The following is a 16,310-nucleotide window of genomic DNA, read 5'->3' as shown; positions in this document are numbered from 1 at the left end:
TGGAAGGTGGCCGGCGCTCCCTTGAGGCCGAAAGGCAGGGTCAGGAACTCACAGAGCCTCAGAGGGGTGATAAAGGCCGATTTCAGCTGGGCATCTGCATCCAGCGGCACTTGCCAGTAGCCCTTTGTAAGGTCCGTGGTGGTCAGGTACCGAGCTCCTCCCAGCTTGTCTAGGAGCTCATCCGGCCTGGGCATGGGGTAGGCATCAGATACAGTGATGGCATTGAGCTTCGGATAGTCCACACAGAACCGGACCGACCCGTCCTTTTTGGGGACTAGCACCACCGGCGAGGCCCAAGGGCTGGCAGATGGCTGGATCACCCCCAAAGCCAGCATGTCCCGGACCTCTCTTTCCAGGTCCTGAGCAGTTTTTCCTGTGACTTGGAAGGGGGAGCATCTTATCGGTGGGTGCGACCGTGTCTGTACCCGGTGGACAGTCAGATTACTGCATCCAGGCTGGTTGGAAAACAGCTGTCGGTACGGACGCAGCACCCCCCTGACCTCAGCTTGCTGGGCAGGGGTTAGCTGATGCGAGAGGGGAATTGTTTCCAGGGGAGAACCAGCTCTGGTCCCAGGGAATAGATCTACTAAAGGGTCATCTCCCTCCTCCTCCCACTGTCCACACACGGCCAACACCACATTCGCCCTGGCATAATATGGCTTCATCACATTCACATGGTACACCCGGCGGTGGTGTGCCCGGTTCGACAGCTCCACCACATAGTTTACCTCATTGAGCTGCTTGACAACCTTGAAAGGGCCCTCCCAAGGGGCCTGTAGTTTGTTCTTTCTCACGGGGATGAGAATCATCACCTGATCCCCGGTGGCATAGGCACGGGCCCGCGCCGTGCGGTCATACCAGACCTTCTGCTTCTTCTGGGCTCTGGCCAGATTCTCCCTGGCCAGGCCCATGAGTTCAGGCAGTCTCTCTCGGAAGATCAGGACATACTCCACCACTGGCTCTCCATCGGGAGTGGCCTTCCCCTCCCATTCATCTCTCATCAGGTCCAGGGGGCCCCTCACCCTCCTTCCATATAACAGTTCGAAAGGCGAAAATCCGGTAGACTCCTGGGGCACCTCCCTGTACGCGAACAGCAGGTGAGGTAAGTACTTGTCCCAGTCCTGCGGGTGCTGGTTCATAAAGGTTTTCAGCATCATCTTTAGCGTCGCATTGAACCTCTCCACCAGCCCATTGGACTGGGGGTAATAAGCTGAGGCCCAGTTGTGCCGGACCCCACATTTCTCCCACAAGCACCGGAGCAGGGCCAACATGAAGTTGGACCCTTGGTCTGTCAAGACTTCCTTGGGGAACCCCACTCGGCTGAAAATGGTCAGGAGCGCATCTGCCATGGTGTCTGCTTCAATGGAAGCAAAGGGCACTGCCTCGGGGTAGCGGGTGGCAAAATCTACCACCACCAGAATGTATTTCTTCCCCAACTGGGTCGTCTTGCTGAGAGGTCCCACGATGTCCATGGCCACCTTCAGAAAGGCTCCTCTGTGATGGGCAAAGGTCTCAAAGCCGCTTTCCCCTTGTCCCGGGCCTTCCCCACCCTCTGACAAGGGTCACAGGATCGGCAATACTGCCGGACAGTGGTAAAGACCCCGGGCCAGTAAAAGTTCTGTAGCAACCTCTGCCGGGTGCGCCGGATTCCCTGGTGCCCTGCGAGGGGGATGTCATGGGCCAGGTACAGGAGCTTGCGGCGATACTTCTGGGGGACCACCAGCTGCCTCCTGATCCCACAGGACTCTACTTCCCTTGTGGGAGCCCATTCTCGGTACAGCAACCCCTTCTCTCACAGGAACCTCTCCTGGCAACCTCTCCTCATGATCCATACCACACTGAGGTCGGCCAGGTCCCTGAGCTTCCGCAAGGAGGGATCTTTCCTCAACTCGGCCTGGAACTCAGCGGCTGGGGAAGGGATGGGGCCCGGTTCCCCCTCATTGGCCGGGTCTGAGGCCTCAGCCTCTCTGAGCCGTGCCCCTCGGCGCTCCCTCCCCACCAGGGTAGGGTCCTGCACCTCCGGTGTGGTACCCTCCCCAAGGTCAGGGTGCAGTGCCCCTCGCCGGCTCTGGCTATGGGTCACAACCAGGGCGGTCTGGGGCTTGCTTGGCCAGTCCTCTAGGTCTCCTCCCCATCAAAACCTCAGTGGGCAGATGGTGGTGTACCCCCACATCTTTGGGGCCCTCCTTGAACCTCCATTTCAGGTGTACTCTTGCCACGGGCACCTTAAATGGGGTTCCGCCCACCCCCGTCAGGGTCAGGTAGGTGTTGGGCACCACCCGATCTGGGGCCACCACCTCGGGCCAGGCTAGCGTCACCTCCGCGCCCGTAACCCAGTATCCATTGACCTTCCTCCCATCCACCTCCAGGGGAACAAGGCACTCTCTCTGGAGGGACAACCCCGCACCCACCCTGTAAACCAAGCACCCTGAGTCCGGAGCCTCCAGCCCTCTGGCGGAGCTGGCCTGGGGTACTCTTCCCTCCTGAGCAGGTGCTAAGCTGGCAGCCCCCCTTGCCTGAGCCGTCTGCCCCTCGTCCAGCTGGGTCCCTACCCAGTTAACCCTGGGTAGGTTGGGTCTGCTCAGTTTGTCCCTGAGCCTGGGGCACTGGGTCCATATGTGGCCTCTCTGGCCACAGTGATAGCAGCTCAGGTCACGTTGGTCCCCTTGAGCGGGTCGGAGGGGCCCGACGCCTGGCGTTCCCCTTTGGAGGGTGTTCTCCCTATTTCCCTGCTGGGAGGCCCCATGGTGACTCTCTCTCTGCATTGGGGGGGGCCTGTTCTTTTGGAACTCCTCCCTGCTACCCCCTGACCGACTGTTCACAAACTCGTCGGCCAGCTGCCCTGCGTGCTGGGGGTTCTCGAGCTTTTTGTCCACCAGCCACAGCCTCAGGTCGGAAGGGCACTGTTCATACAGTTGCTCCAGTACGATTAGGTCAAGCAGGTCCTCTCCAGCTTGGGCCCCAGCTGTCCACATACGGGCATATCCCTGCATTCGGTTGACCAGTTCTAGATATGTGACCTCAGGCGTTTTACGCTGACTCCGGAACCTTCTCCGGTACATCTCGGGGGTCAGCTCAAACTCACGGAGCAGGGCCTGTTTGAACAGTTCGTAGTCCCCTGCCTCCGCCCCTCTCATCCGGCTGTACACCTCCACGGCTTTGGGGTCCAGTAAGGGGGTGAGGAACTGGAGCCTGTCTGCAGGGTCAACCCTGTGCATCTCGCAGGCAATCTATGTCCTCCCCCTCCTTCCGCTGGGCCAGGAAGCACTTATCAAAGCTCCTTGCAGTCTTGGGTCCCCCCACACTCACCGTAGCCGGGGCCCCACTGCTCCTCAGCCTGGCCAGCTCCACTTCATGCTGACGTTCCCTCTCCTTCTCCTGACGTTCCCTCTCCTTCTCCTCCTGCTCATGCTTACATTGTTTCTCATGATCCTCCAGCTCCCTCATTTTCATCTCCCTCTCCCATTCCAGCCGCATCCGCTCCAGGGATGGGGAGCTCCGCCGGGAGGATCCCCTGCTGGCTGCCGGGGTCAGGGTGCCCTCGGTATTCGCCGGGCTTCCCACAACCCCTCCCCCAGGCATAGGTAGGAAGGGTCTCGGGATGTCCTCGGCAGCAGTCTGACCCCTCCCAGCCCGGTCAGGCCCCAGGGCCCACGCTGCGTCCGCCAGGCGGCTTCCCTCCGGGACAGGGATCGGGTCATCCAAGCGATCCCTCTCCTCCAACTGGGCAATCAGCTGTTCCTTGGTGGACCTCCCAATGCGTAGCCCCCTCTGCCTGCACAGCTCCACCAGGTCACTCTTAAGGCGTTTAGCGTACATCTCCCTGCTGGCCACTCACAGGCCTGGGCAGCTTTCCACGGTTTCCAGGAAAAACCCCTTGTGTGCCAGTCCTTCTTGAGGTCACCACCTCTTTGCCTGGGTCGAGCTGCAGACTCCTCCGCCCCTGGGACCGCTCGCTGCAATCCCCAGGGGGACCCTGTTACTGCAAAAGTCCTTCTCTCTGGTCACACACTCCCAGGGGTTAACTGCCCCCTGAAACAGTCTCTCTCTGACTCTTCAGCACGCCTGGTCCCCGTCAATCCCCCTTCGTTTTACTGCTCCCCAGTCACTTACTGCAGGAAGCGCCGTTCACGGGGTGCAGTACATCCCACCTCTGCCACCAGTTGTCACAGAGTGTGGGGGAGTCCAGGCCCCGCACCCCTCTTCCAGGGATTCACTGAGACTCTCAGCCAGCCAGTAAAACAGAAGGTTTATTGGACAACAGGAACACAGTCCAAAACAGAGCTTGTGGGTACCCCCAGGACCCCTCAGTCAAGTCCTTCTGGGGGAGCAGGGAGCTTAGACCCCAGCCCTGGGGTTCCCTGCGTTCCTCCACCCAGCCCCAAACTGAAAACTAAACCCCCCCCACCCCCAGCAGGCTCCCTGCTGCAGCCTCTGTCCACATTCCTGGGCAGAGGTGTCACCTCCCCCTCCCCCTCCCCCTCCTGGCTCAGGTGACAGGCTCTCAGGTCTCCTGTCCCCAGGGCACATTCCCAGGTCAACACTCCCCCCTCCCTGCTGTGTCACATCGTCACACAGCCATCACCAGGGGGTGAACGAAATAAAGGGCTGCGTCAGCGGGGGCGTCTGGCAAGAGGCTGTCCCAGGGCTCGGCCAAAGGAAACCCGGAGAGATCCAGAGGGGGGCTGGGGGGAGATGGAGCCAGCTGGGGAGCGAAAAGAGGGAAGGTTAGAGAAAGAAGGGGGGGGGGGAGGAAGAGGTGAAAAACCAGGGAAGACCCAAAAAAAAAAAAGGGAGGGGGGGAAGAGAAAGAAGGAAAAAAAGAGACTTAAAAATATCTGTGTAGTGAACTCTCTTAAATGTCTATTAAATAATGTGAAAAATGTAACTTCTCTCGTTCATAGCGTTCTAAGAAAACACCACAGGGTATTTCTCAGCTTTTGGTGCATCTTGTCGATGCAGCTTTCAAAGCTCGTAACAAAAACAAAAATCAGAAAGTTGGTTTGTGTCGTTTTGCTGCAGAGATAACAGGGCAAAAGCCAAATGGGTGATTCACTAGCCAGATCTATACCTCCCTCGTAAAACAGACGAGGGAGCGCGAATCGTGCCGGCCACAGAGTAACGCCAAGAGGAAAAGCCAGCATGACCCATTGTAAGACGCAGGGAAACACACGAACGCAATGAAAACCCAGCATTCATTAAGACGAATAGTAATCGTGAAAGTAAATAAAAAAGGTACCAAGCAACGTTTTAGTCACGTAAGGGAAAAAACGCATCCGTTCAAAGAATTTTACGCTGGCATGTATGGAAATATATTTAAAATACGTCGGTAGAGATGGCCGTTTCAGCAATCTGCACCTGCCTCGTGTCACAAGACACGGGGGATAAAACCTGTGGGTTTGACCAAAGGGGGCTCAAACAACGCAAGACTTGCATCTGATCGGACTGGCATCAATCGAACGTTAACAGCACCAGTGACCTGCGCCCGAAGGCTAGATACTTCCTCGTCACGCCCCCCTCCTCTGTCAGCTTTATTTACCTTTTATGCATAATTAAAGTCGTAACATAGCGTCGTATCGTGGGCAAATTAAAGCTCGAAACTGGTTGAGCTTAGTCATTGGTGTGGAGGGTGCTTTCTGTGGCCAAATGTATCACATGCCTTTTTGCTGCCAGGATAACGGCCTCCTACTGCTACCGGCCACCGGACGGCCTGCTTCAGCTCCAGTAGCAGAGGCCTATGCTCTTGGTGCCAAAGGTCCGGAGTTCAATCCCTCCTTACCTCCCCCTGGCGTCCCCGGCTGCCCCTGGGAAGAATTGGCGATGACCAGAGACCCTCCATCCCACAGCAAGCTGCTCTCCCATGAGCCCGGGCTCTCGGCAGCCGGGAGAGGGTTGCAGAGGTCCCAGGACATTGGGGAGTCGTGCCGGAGGAAGAAGGGAAGGGGCACGAAGCCTGCATGTGAGAAGCAAGAACCTCTGTGAGCCCAGAGAGGACCCCACCCCACCCCACCCTAAGAAGGCAAAAGCTTGTCCGAGCTGAGCACAGGACTCCTGGGTTTCTCCGATCTCCCCTGGCACCCAGTGCTGACCCCAATATCCCAGCATGGCAGTAAGAGGCCTGGAGCTAGAGGAAGCAGGGTTGGGGGGCTCAGCAGGGAGTGCTCTCCCCTGGCAGGCAGAGCTGGCCCCAAGGCGGCTCTGGGAGAGGAGTGGGGGAGGCTGGGAGCCAGGACTCCTGGGTTCTATCCCCAGCTCTGGGAAGAGAGTGGGATCTAGTGCTTAGAGCGAGGCTGGGAGCCAGGACTCCTGGGTTCTATCCCTAGCTGGGGCTGGGGGAGGTGTGGTTTAGCGATACCTCCCACATCTTGGGACAGTCTTTTAGGAAACAAACCTGAAGGTTTCAGCAGGATTCTTCCCATCTTCAGGCAGTGGGGGGGATATACAAGGGGCCCAATCCCCACCCCCTGCTCTGCCCCCCACCCAGAATACACAGAAGGCCTGATCCCCAGCGCTGCCCCTACCCAAGGATACACAGTCAAACTCCAAAAAGTCTAAACAATTATTTTCAGTAAGGAGCCATTAAAAACAGACCAGAGAGAGCAACTAACCCTAAACTATATCTGTGTAACTCCCTGGGCACCGGATTGACTCCGGATTGACCCTGGGTGGGCTGAGATGAGAACCCACCCCTACCCCCAGTGCAGTCGGGAGTGACTCCGGATTGACCCCGTGGGCTGAGATCAGAACCCGGCACTGCCCCCAGTGCAGTCGGGGGTGACTCCGGATTGACCCCGGGGGGGCTGAGATCAGACCCCGGCTCTGCCCCCAGTGCAGTCGGGGGTGACTCCGGATTGACCCCGGGGGGGGGCTGAGATCAGACCCCGGCTCTGCCCCCAGTGCAGTCGGGGGTGACTCCGGATTGACTCCAGCGGGCTGAGATCAGAACCCGGCCTGTACCTGGCTCTCTCGCTGGCTGCAGGGTGCAGGGCAGGGGCGCAGAGCTCGACCTCTCGGGGTCCATCCCCGCAGCGTCTGGCCCGGGCCCAGCTCCGAATCCTCCAACCAGCCGCGCGCTTCCGATTTCGCCTTGTTCCATCCCAAATCGGGGCAGGGAGCCCCGGCCGCTCCCATTGGCCGACGGGACTTTTGAAAGAGGAAGCGGTTTCCGCTTGCCCCACCCCTCGCTCCTCCTCCCTGAGCTCCCCCCTCCGGCCCCCGCGCTCGGACTCCTGGGTTCTCTCGCTGGCTCTGGCAGGGGAGTGGGGGCTGGTGGTTCGAGCAGCGGGGGATGGGAGCCAGGACTCCTGGGTTCTCTCGCTGGGGGTCGCACTGACCCTTTCCCCTAAAATACTGAACTTTAGGGAAAACAAATAAACATGCACATGTACCCGTCCAAATCCTTGTCCTTTGTTTATGTAGGGTGGGGGGGACGGTTGTTTTGTTGGGTTTGGGAGGGGGAGGGTTGTTTTGTTGGGTTTGGGGGTGGGGTGGGGTTTTTTTTGCAGACTCAATAGTAAAAATAATGCTGTGAAAAGAGAGATTTGTATCTTTGTTAATATTAATTTTTCAGCAAGCCCCAGGACAAATTAAGCCGTGGATGGGGGTGGTCGGAGGGGGGACAGTGGGGACGATGGGGGTTGGGGGAGGCAACAGAGGCCTGGGGCAATGGGGGGGGGTGAGTCCCACTGCTATGCAGCCAAGGGCCAAAGAGCGAAGCCGGAGCCGGGGCCTAGTGCTTGTGGCCGGAGCCCAGAGCTGTGGGTCGGTGCCCCACGGCTGAAGCCTGCCACTCAACCACCCCAGAACTGAAGCCCGAGCCCCCCAGCACCAAGGTGGGGTGAGAACTCCCTTTGCTCCTGCAGCGTTTGGCCCCACCTATCTCCAGAGGTGGTGCGGGACGATGCATCCAGGAGCTACAGGGGGTGAGGGGCCGATGCTTTGCCCCCAGGAGGCTGCCAGGCTGCTGGAAAAGGCCCTGGTGGCCGCCTTTGAGAACCGCCGCGTAGCTCCCGCCGCCAGGCTGGCACGGTGCCCGCTCCCCCCCTCCGCTCTCGCCAGAAGAACCAGGCTGGCGCCGCTTAATTCTCAATTTCTTTAATCACGCGGAGTGGTACGACCTCTGATCTCCCCAGATGGGAGCTGCCGTATGAGAACCAAACAGCAGTTACACACCCCTGCCACACGCATCAGGAGAGCTGGGGGGGGGGGGGGTGTTTGGGGCTTGAGAGGCACCAGGGCTGGGCTAGCAGGGGGCTGCGGGTCGGGAGCGAGGGGCACTGGCACCCTGCTCCCCACATGGCCACTCGGTGTCACGGGGACCCCAGAGGAATTCCCAGAGGGGGTGACACCAGCAGGACTCAGGGTGACATTTCTCCCCCTTGCTGCCCTGGTAGCGGCCACACACCCACCCACCCGCCCCCCACAGTGATGGCCCCTGGGCGGCCTGCAGGTGCCTCGCTCCCCAGCTCCAGCTTCTGGCTGTTACATCCCCACCACCTGTGCGAGCCCCTCGCTGCCGCCACCAGGCTGAGTCGCTCCCGCTCGGTTCCTGCTCTGGGGCCCGCGGCTGGGGCCGGGATCGCTCCCAGTTCTGGACTGAGGCTGCTGGGCCCAGAGGGACCCTGGGGCTGCCCCAGCCTGCACTGCCCGGCGTCCCCACTAGGGGGCTCTGGCCTCAGAGGGACCCTGGGGCTGCCCCAGCCTGCACTGCCCGGCGTCCCCACTAGGGGTCTCTGGCCTCAGAGGGACCCTGGGGCTGCCCCAACCTGCACTGCCCAGCGTCCCCAGTAGGGGTCTCTGGCCTCAGAGGGACCCTGGGGTTGCCCCAGCCTGCACTGCCCCACGTCCCCAGTAGGGGGCTCTGGCCTCAGAGGGACCCTGGGGCTGCCCCAGCCTGCACTGCCCCGCGTCCCCACTAGGGGGCTCTGGGCTCAGAGGCACCCTGGGGCTGCCCGGCCTGCCCCACCCAGCATCCCCATTGGGGAGGGAATTGGGGGGGGGAGGGGAAAGGGACATGGATTGGGGAGGGAGAGGGGAAAGGGGCATGAATGGGGGAAGGGATCTGGGGGGGGAAGGGAGGTTTGATTGTGGGGGGAGAGTAGGACTGTGGAGATAAGGGGGGCCAGGGACGGTCAATTCCCCCACCCCCTAGCAGGGCTCGCCATCGTCTGGGTCGCCGGCATCCCCACAGCGCTCCCCGGCCAGGCCGGCGTAGCCCCCGCCGCGGCCCTTGCACCCCCCGGCGGCGGGGCGGGCGCGGCCAGGGGAGAAGTCCAGCGAGCCGCTGACGCTGAAGACGTACTTGTCCCACAGGAAGCGCTCGAGGTCGGGCGCCAGGCCGGGCGAGCGCGGCCCCCGCTGGCTCTGCTGCTCGCGGGTCCGGCGCCGGTACTGAAACTCCAGCAGGGTCTTGGTGTAGGTGTTGAGGGTCAGCACCGAGGCCGACATGCAGAGCGTGAACGAGAGCCAGGCCATGCTGCGGGTGGGCGGGGAAGAAGGGGGGATCGGGCCAGGGAGCAGTAAGCCCCAGCCACAGCCCCCCACTCTCCCCAAATACCCAGCCCTGTGCTCCCCACCTCCTCCCACCCACCCCCAGCCTCTTCCCTACACCCAGGTACCCGCTGCCCTCTCCACATAACTTCCATCTGTCTGTTCATCCACCAACCCACCCAGCTACCTACCCGCCCACCCACCCACCCATCCACCCACTGACCTACCTACGTATTCACCCACACACCTATCCGTCCACCCAGCCAGCTACCTACCCACCCATCCAGCCAGCCACCTACCCACCCATCCATCCATCCACCCACTGACCTACCTACATATTCACCCACACACCTATCCGTCCACCCAGCCAGCTACCTACCCACCCAGCCAGCCAGCCACCCACGCATCCATCCACCCACTGACCTACCTACCCATCCATCCATCTGTCCACCCACTGACCTACCCACCCACCCACCCGTCTATCCACTCACCCACCCAGCTACCTACCCGCCCATCCATCCATCCACCCACTGACCTACCTACATATTCACCCACACACCTATCCGTCCACCCAGCCAGCCACCTACCCACCCATCCATCCATCCACCCACTGACCTACCTACATATTCACCCACACACCTATCCGTCCACCCAGCCAGCTACCTACCCACCCAGCCAGCCAGCCACCCACGCATCCATCCACCCACTGACCTACCTACCCATCCATCCATCTGTCCACCCACTGACCTACCCACCCACCCACCCGTCTATCCACTCACCCACCCAGCTATCTACTCCCCCATCCATCCATCCATCCATCCATCCATCCACCGCTCAGCTATCTACTCGCCCACCCACCTCCACCCACCATCCACCGCTCAGCGATCTTCCCACCCAGCAGCTGTTCCGCCATTCCCTTCCCCAGCCAGCCAGCTAGTCACCCTCTCATCCGCCCATGTATGTCCCACCCACCCTTATGCCCAGCCGCTCCACATCCCTCTGTCCCTCAGTCCGTCCATCCCCCAGGCCCGCCCCTCCCCAGCCATGCACACGCCTGTCCAGCATCTCCGGGGCTCTTCCAAAGGGCCAGGAAGGACTCCATCGTGCGTCCCCAGAACAGGGGGAGCAGCAGGGCACCTGGGGGCTGGATGGGAGGCGGCGCCCCCTAGAGGGGAAAGGCCCCATGTCCCCGGGGTCACTCACCCGAAGGACCAGCCGTAGAACCAGGTCTGGGGTCTCCAGTCCTTGGGCCCCAGGTTGACGGCCACCTGGAAGACCGTCATGTACATCATATGGGCCACCATGCCCAGGAGGCCTGGGGACAGAGAGCCCAGTGAGCAGGGGCAGCACGGGGGGTTGTGGGGGATCAGGGAGGGCAGTGGCACTGACGGGGTTAATGGGGGTGATGTCGGGGGGGCCGGGGGGGTTGGGTGGGGTGGCACCCGGCAGCACACTGATGAACATAGAGGGCGGGAGGCTGGGGGAGCTGAAGGGGGAGCTCGGTACCCAACAGCACGGCTAAGGCATTGGGGGGCTGGGAGGGCAGGTGGGGGGCAGGCAGGGGGCCGGGGGGCCAGAAGGCCAGGGGCCGGTACCCAACAGTGAACAGTGATCACCACAGCGAAGGCGGTGGGGGGCAGGCAGGGGGCAGAGGGGGACGGGGGGCAGGCGGGGGGCAGACAGGGCTGGGGGGGGCAGAGGGGGGCCGGTACCCGACAGCACGGTGATCACCGCGGCGAAGGCATTGGGGGGCAGGCAGGGGGCAGAGGGGGACTGGGGGCAGGCGGGGGCAGGCGGGGGGCAGACAGGGCTGGGGGGGCAGAGGGGGGCCGGTACCCGACAGCACGGTGATCACCGCAGCGAAGGCGGTGGGGGGCAGGCAGGGGGCAGAGGGGGACGGGGGGCAGGCGGGGGGCAGACAGGGCTGGGGGGGCAGAGGGGGGCCGGTACCCGACAGCACGGTGATCACCGCGGCGAAGGCGTTGGGGGGCAGGCAGGGGGCAGAGGGGGACGGGGGGCAGGCGGGGGGCAGACAGGGCTGGGGGGGCAGAGGGGGGCCGGTACCCAACAGCACGGTGATCACCGCAGCGAAGGCGGTGGGGGGCAGGCAGGGGGCAGAGGGGGACGGGGGGCAGGCGGGGGGCAGACAGGGCTGGGGGGGCAGAGGGGGGGCCGGTACCCGACAGCACGGTGATCACCGCGGCGAAGGCATTGGGGGGCAGGCAGGGGGCAGAGGGGGACTGGGGGCAGGCGGGGGCAGGCGGGGGGCAGACAGGGCTGGGGGGGCAGAGGGGGGCCGGTACCCGACAGCACGGTGATCACCGCGGCGAAGGCGGTGGGGGGCAGGCAGGGGGCAGAGGGGGACGGGGGGCAGGCGGGGGGCAGACAGGGCTGGGGGGGCAGAGGGGGGGCCGGTACCCGACAGCACGGTGATCACCGCGGCGAAGGCATTGGGGGGCAGGCAGGGGGCAGAGGGGGACTGGGGGCAGGCGGGGGCAGGCGGGGGGCAGACAGGGCTGGGGGGGCAGAGGGGGGCCGGTACCCGACAGCACGGTGATCACCGCGGCGAAGGCGTTGGGGGGCAGGCAGGGGGCAGAGGGGGACGGGGGGCAGGCGGGGGCAGGCGGGGGGCAGACAGGGCTGGGGGGGCAGAGGGGGGCCGGTACCCGACAGCACGGTGATCACCGCGGCGAAGGCATTGGGGGGCAGGCAGGGGGCAGAGGGGGACGGGGGGCAGGCGGGGGGCAGACAGGGCTGGGGGGGCAGAGGGGGGCCGGTACCCGACAGCACGGTGATCACCGCGGCGAAGGCGTTGGGGGGCAGGCAGGGGGCAGAGGGGGACGGGGGGGCAGGCGGGGGGCAGACAGGGCTGGGGGGGCAGAGGGGGGGCCGGTACCCGACAGCACGGTGATCACCGCGGCGAAGGCGGTGGGGGGCAGGCAGGGGGCAGAGGGGGACGGGGGGCAGGCGGGGGGCAGACAGGGCTGGGGGGGCAGAGGGGGGCCGGTACCCGACAGCACGGTGATCACCGCGGCGAAGGCGGTGGGGGGCAGGCAGGGGGCAGAGGGGGGACGGGGGGCAGGCGGGGGGCAGACAGGGCTGGGGGGGCAGAGGGGGGCCGGTACCCGACAGCACGGTGATCACCGCGGCGAAGGCATTGGGGGGCAGGCAGGGGGCAGAGGGGGACTGGGGGCAGGCGGGGGCAGGCGGGGGGCAGACAGGGCTGGGGGGGCAGAGGGGGGCCGGTACCCGACAGCACGGTGATCACCGCGGCGAAGGCGTTGGGGGGCAGGCAGGGGGCAGAGGGGGACGGGGGGCAGGCGGGGGGCAGACAGGGCTGGGGGGGGCAGAGGGGGGCCGGTACCCGACAGCACGGTGATCACCGCGGCGAAGGCGGTGGGGGGCAGGCAGGGGGCAGAGGGGGACGGGGGGCAGGCGGGGGGCAGACAGGGCTGGGGGGGCAGAGGGGGGCCGGTACCCGACAGCACGGTGATCACCGCGGCGAAGGCGGTGGGGGGCAGGCAGGGGGCAGAGGGGGACGGGGGGCAGGCGGGGGGCAGACAGGGCTGGGGGGGCAGAGGGGGGCCGGTACCCGACAGCACGGTGATCACCGCGGCGAAGGCGGTGGGGGGCAGGCAGGGGGCAGAGGGGGACGGGGGGCAGGCGGGGGGCAGACAGGGCTGGGGGGGCAGAGGGGGGCCGGTACCCGACAGCACGGTGATCACCGCGGCGAAGGCGGTGGGGGGCAGGCAGGGGGCAGAGGGGGACGGGGGGCAGGCGGGGGGCAGACAGGGCTGGGGGGGCAGAGGGGGGCCGGTACCCGACAGCACGGTGATCACCGCGGCGAAGGCATTGGGGGGCAGGCAGGGGGCAGAGGGGGACGGGGGGCAGGCGGGGGCAGGCGGGGGGCAGACAGGGCTGGGGGGGCAGAGGGGGGGCCGGTACCCGACAGCACGGTGATCACCGCGGCGAAGGCATTGGGGGGCAGGCAGGGGGCAGAGGGGGACGGGGGGCAGGCGGGGGCAGGCGGGGGGCAGACAGGGCTGGGGGGGCAGAGGGGGGCCGGTACCCGACAGCACGGTGATCACCGCGGCGAAGGCGTTGGGGGGCAGGCAGGGGGCAGAGGGGGACGGGGGGCAGGCGGGGGGCAGACAGGGCTGGGGGGGCAGAGGGGGGCCGGTACCCGACAGCACGGTGATCACTGCGGCGAAGGCATTGGGGGGCAGGCAGGGGGCAGAGGGGGACGGGGGGCAGGCGGGGGCAGGCGGGGGGCAGACAGGGCTGGGGGGGCAGAGGGGGGGCCGGTACCCGACAGCACGGTGATCACCGCGGCGAAGGCGTTGGGGGGCAGGCAGGGGGCAGAGGGGGACGGGGGGCAGGCGGGGGCAGGCGGGGGCAGGCGGGGGGCAGACAGGGCTGGGGGGGCAGAGGGGGGCCGGTACCCGACAGCACGGTGATCACCGCGGCGAAGGCGTTGGGGGGCAGGCAGGGGGCAGAGGGGGACTGGGGGCAGGCGGGGGGCAGACAGGGCTGGGGGGGCAGAGGGGGGCCGGTACCCGACAGCACGGTGATCACCGCGGCGAAGGCGTTGGGGGGCAGGCAGGGGGCAGAGGGGGACGGGGGGCAGGCGGGGGCAGGCGGGGGGCAGACAGGGCTGGGGGGGCAGAGAGGGGCCGGTACCCGACAGCACGGTGATCACCGCAGCGAAGGCGTTGGGGGGCAGGCAGGGGGCAGAGGGGGACGGGGGGCAGGCGGGGGGCAGACAGGGCTGGGGGGGCAGAGGGGGGCCGGTACCCGACAGCACGGTGATCACCGCGGCGAAGGCGTTAATCTTCAGCCCGGCGATGAAGTCCGCGTAGCAGGTGGCGTCCAGGCCCATGAGCACGAAGCCGACGCTGAGCAGGGCGATGTACAGGAACTCCGACGCCACCGACAGCCACAGCACCCCTGGGGGGCACCCCATGGTCAGCACGGCCCCCCCATCCCGCCCCCGGCCTGCCCCCCGCCCGCCTCCCAGCCCCACTCTGCCCAGTCGGTGGGGGGGGCTGCTGGGTGGGTGTGTCAGGGGGCCGCTGGATGTGCGTGTCGGTGGGGGGGGCCGCTGGGTGGGTGTGTCAGGGGGCCGCTGGGTGTGCGTTTCGGTGGGGGGGGCCGCTGGGTGGGTGTGTCAGGGGGTCGCTGGGTGTGCGTGTCGGTGGGGGGGCCGCTGGGTGGGTGTGTCAGGGGGTCGCTGGGTGTGCGTGTCGGTGGGGGGGGCCACTGGGTGGGTGTGTCAGGGGGTTGCTGGGTGTGTGTGTCGGTGGGGGGGCCGCTGGGTGTGCGTGTCGGGGGGGGCTGCTGGGTGGGTGTGTCAGGGGGGCCGCTGGGTGTGCGTGTCAGTGGGGGGGGCCGCTGGGTGGGTGTGTCAGGGGGCCGCTGGGTGTGCGTTTCGGTAGGGGGGGCCACTGGGTGGGTGTGTCAGGGGGTTGCTGGGTGTGCGTGTCGGTGGGGGGGGCCGCTGGGTGTGCGTGTCGGGGGGGCTGCTGGGTGGGTGTGTCAGGGGGGCCGCTGGGTGTGCGTGTCGGGGGGGCCGCTGGGTGGGTGTGTCGGGGGGGCCGCTGGGTGTGCGTGTCGGGGGGGGCTGCTGGGTGGGTGTGTCAGGGGGGCCGCTGGGTGTGCGTGTCGGTGGGGGGGGCTGCTGGATGTGCGTGTCGGTGGGGGGGGCCGCTGGGTGTGCGTGTCGTTGGGGGGGGCTGCTGCGTCTGCGTCTCGGTGTGGGGGGGCTGCTGGGTGGGTGTGTTGGTGGGGGGTGTCTGCCAGCTGTAGCCCCCATCCTGGGGGTGCCCATGGGGGAGCTGCTGAGCTGGGGGAAAGTCCCGCCCCAGCTTTGTCCATCTGTCCGGCTGCTCACCTTTCTCCGACTCAGGGGGCAGCTCTATGAAACTGCGACAGATCTCGTCTGGGGGCGGGAGGATGAGGGAGAGAGAAAAGGACAGAGCGTGAGGTCAGTGGGACGGAGGGGGCACAGTCCAACCCTCCCCCCAAATATTTATTGGGTTTACCTTGGCCGTGGGCTGAGACGTGGCCACCTCTGGGGTGGGGTGCAGGGGCTGGGTATACGGGGATCCCTTGCCCAGTGCTGATGCGGCCCCTCTAGGGTGGGGCACAGGGGCTGTATATACAGGGACCCCTCGCCCATCACTAAGATGCAACCACCTCTGGGGTGGGGCACAGGGGCTGGGTACACGGGGATCCCTTGCCCAGTGCTGATGCGGCCCCTCTGGGGTGAGGTGCAGGGGTTGGGTATAAGGGAACCCCTCGCCTGGCACCGAGATGCGACCAACTCTGGGCTGGGGCGCGGGGGCTGTCCCTACCTCCGTGGTGCTCCTCGCAGGAGAGCCAGAAGCCGGTGTGGAAGTAGCGGAAGGCGTACTTGTCCTCGCCCGTCTCCCAGATGTACTGCACCACGTTGGGGTCCAGGGTGGCGTTCCCGGCCTCCGTCTCGTTGGCCCCGACGGGCACGCAGTTGCCCTGCCTGATGGCCGACAGGCAGGGCGGCTTGACCACCTTGTGCGTCCCCTCGCACCAGTAGCTGGTGGCGAAGGCCGACACGGCCAAGCAGAGGGCCAGCGAGTTCAAGGCCAGCGCCAGCAGCGAGCGCGTCTTCCGGCTCAGCTTGATCATCGTCCCGGGCCCCGGCCTCCGTCGCCACAGGCCGGCAGCTCCCTTCCTAATGTCTGTCTCCCCCCACCCCCACCCCACCCCCCCGCCTTTTCCTCCCACTCGCTGCCAAGGCTTCAATCTCTCTGGGAGAGAAAGTTTCTTGGACTCCAGACGGCGAT

General features: G+C 65.4%; 2 protein-coding genes across 2 annotated transcripts in view; both read right to left on the bottom strand.

Annotated features, from left to right (window-relative positions):
• LOC114021846 (proline-rich protein 36) overlaps positions 1–7,155 on the bottom strand; it is a 29,995-nt gene extending 22,840 nt beyond the window's left edge. Inside the window, exons 1-3 of the mRNA XM_043534609.1 lie at positions 6,958–7,155; positions 5,780–5,953; positions 4,580–4,705 (exon numbers count right to left, since the gene is read on the bottom strand). Of these exons, the coding sequence (XP_043390544.1) occupies positions 4,580–4,705; positions 5,780–5,953; positions 6,958–7,131 (474 nt within the window). The 5' untranslated portion in view covers positions 7,132–7,155. The remainder of the gene's footprint in view (positions 1–4,579; positions 4,706–5,779; positions 5,954–6,957) is intronic.
• A 949-nt stretch (positions 7,156–8,104) lies between these two features.
• On the bottom strand, positions 8,105–16,310 carry LOC119564915 (germ cell-specific gene 1-like protein). Its single transcript, XM_037888476.2, has 5 exons — positions 15,843–16,310; positions 15,380–15,427; positions 14,284–14,436; positions 10,693–10,804; positions 8,105–9,475 (listed from the first exon to the last, which is right to left on the bottom strand). Exons 1-5 carry the CDS (start codon positions 16,150–16,152, stop codon positions 9,148–9,150), a joined length of 951 nt encoding a protein of 316 aa, XP_037744404.1. The 5' UTR covers positions 16,153–16,310; the 3' UTR covers positions 8,105–9,147.

This window comes from Chelonia mydas, chromosome 23, assembly GCF_015237465.2.
Source record: "Chelonia mydas isolate rCheMyd1 chromosome 23, rCheMyd1.pri.v2, whole genome shotgun sequence".
NCBI lineage: Eukaryota > Metazoa > Chordata > Testudines > Cheloniidae > Chelonia > Chelonia mydas.
The sequence above is the reverse complement of the archived record's forward strand: the minus strand, read 5'-3'. Positions and strand labels throughout refer to the sequence as shown.

Bases quoted from the DNA above. Each gene is read 5' to 3' on its own strand.
- LOC119564915 (XM_037888476.2), bottom strand. From the start codon at position 16,152: ATGATCAAGCTGAGCCGGAAGACGCGCTCGCTGCTGGCGCTGGCCTTG. The intron at 10,805-14,283 runs GTACCGGCCCCC...CTCTGTCCCCAG, and splicing joins GGTGATCACCGTGCTGTCGG to GCCTCCTGGGCATGGTGGCC. The intron at 9,476-10,692 runs GTGAGTGACCCC...GCCCACCCGCAG, and splicing joins TTCTACGGCTGGTCCTTCGG to CATGGCCTGGCTCTCGTTCA.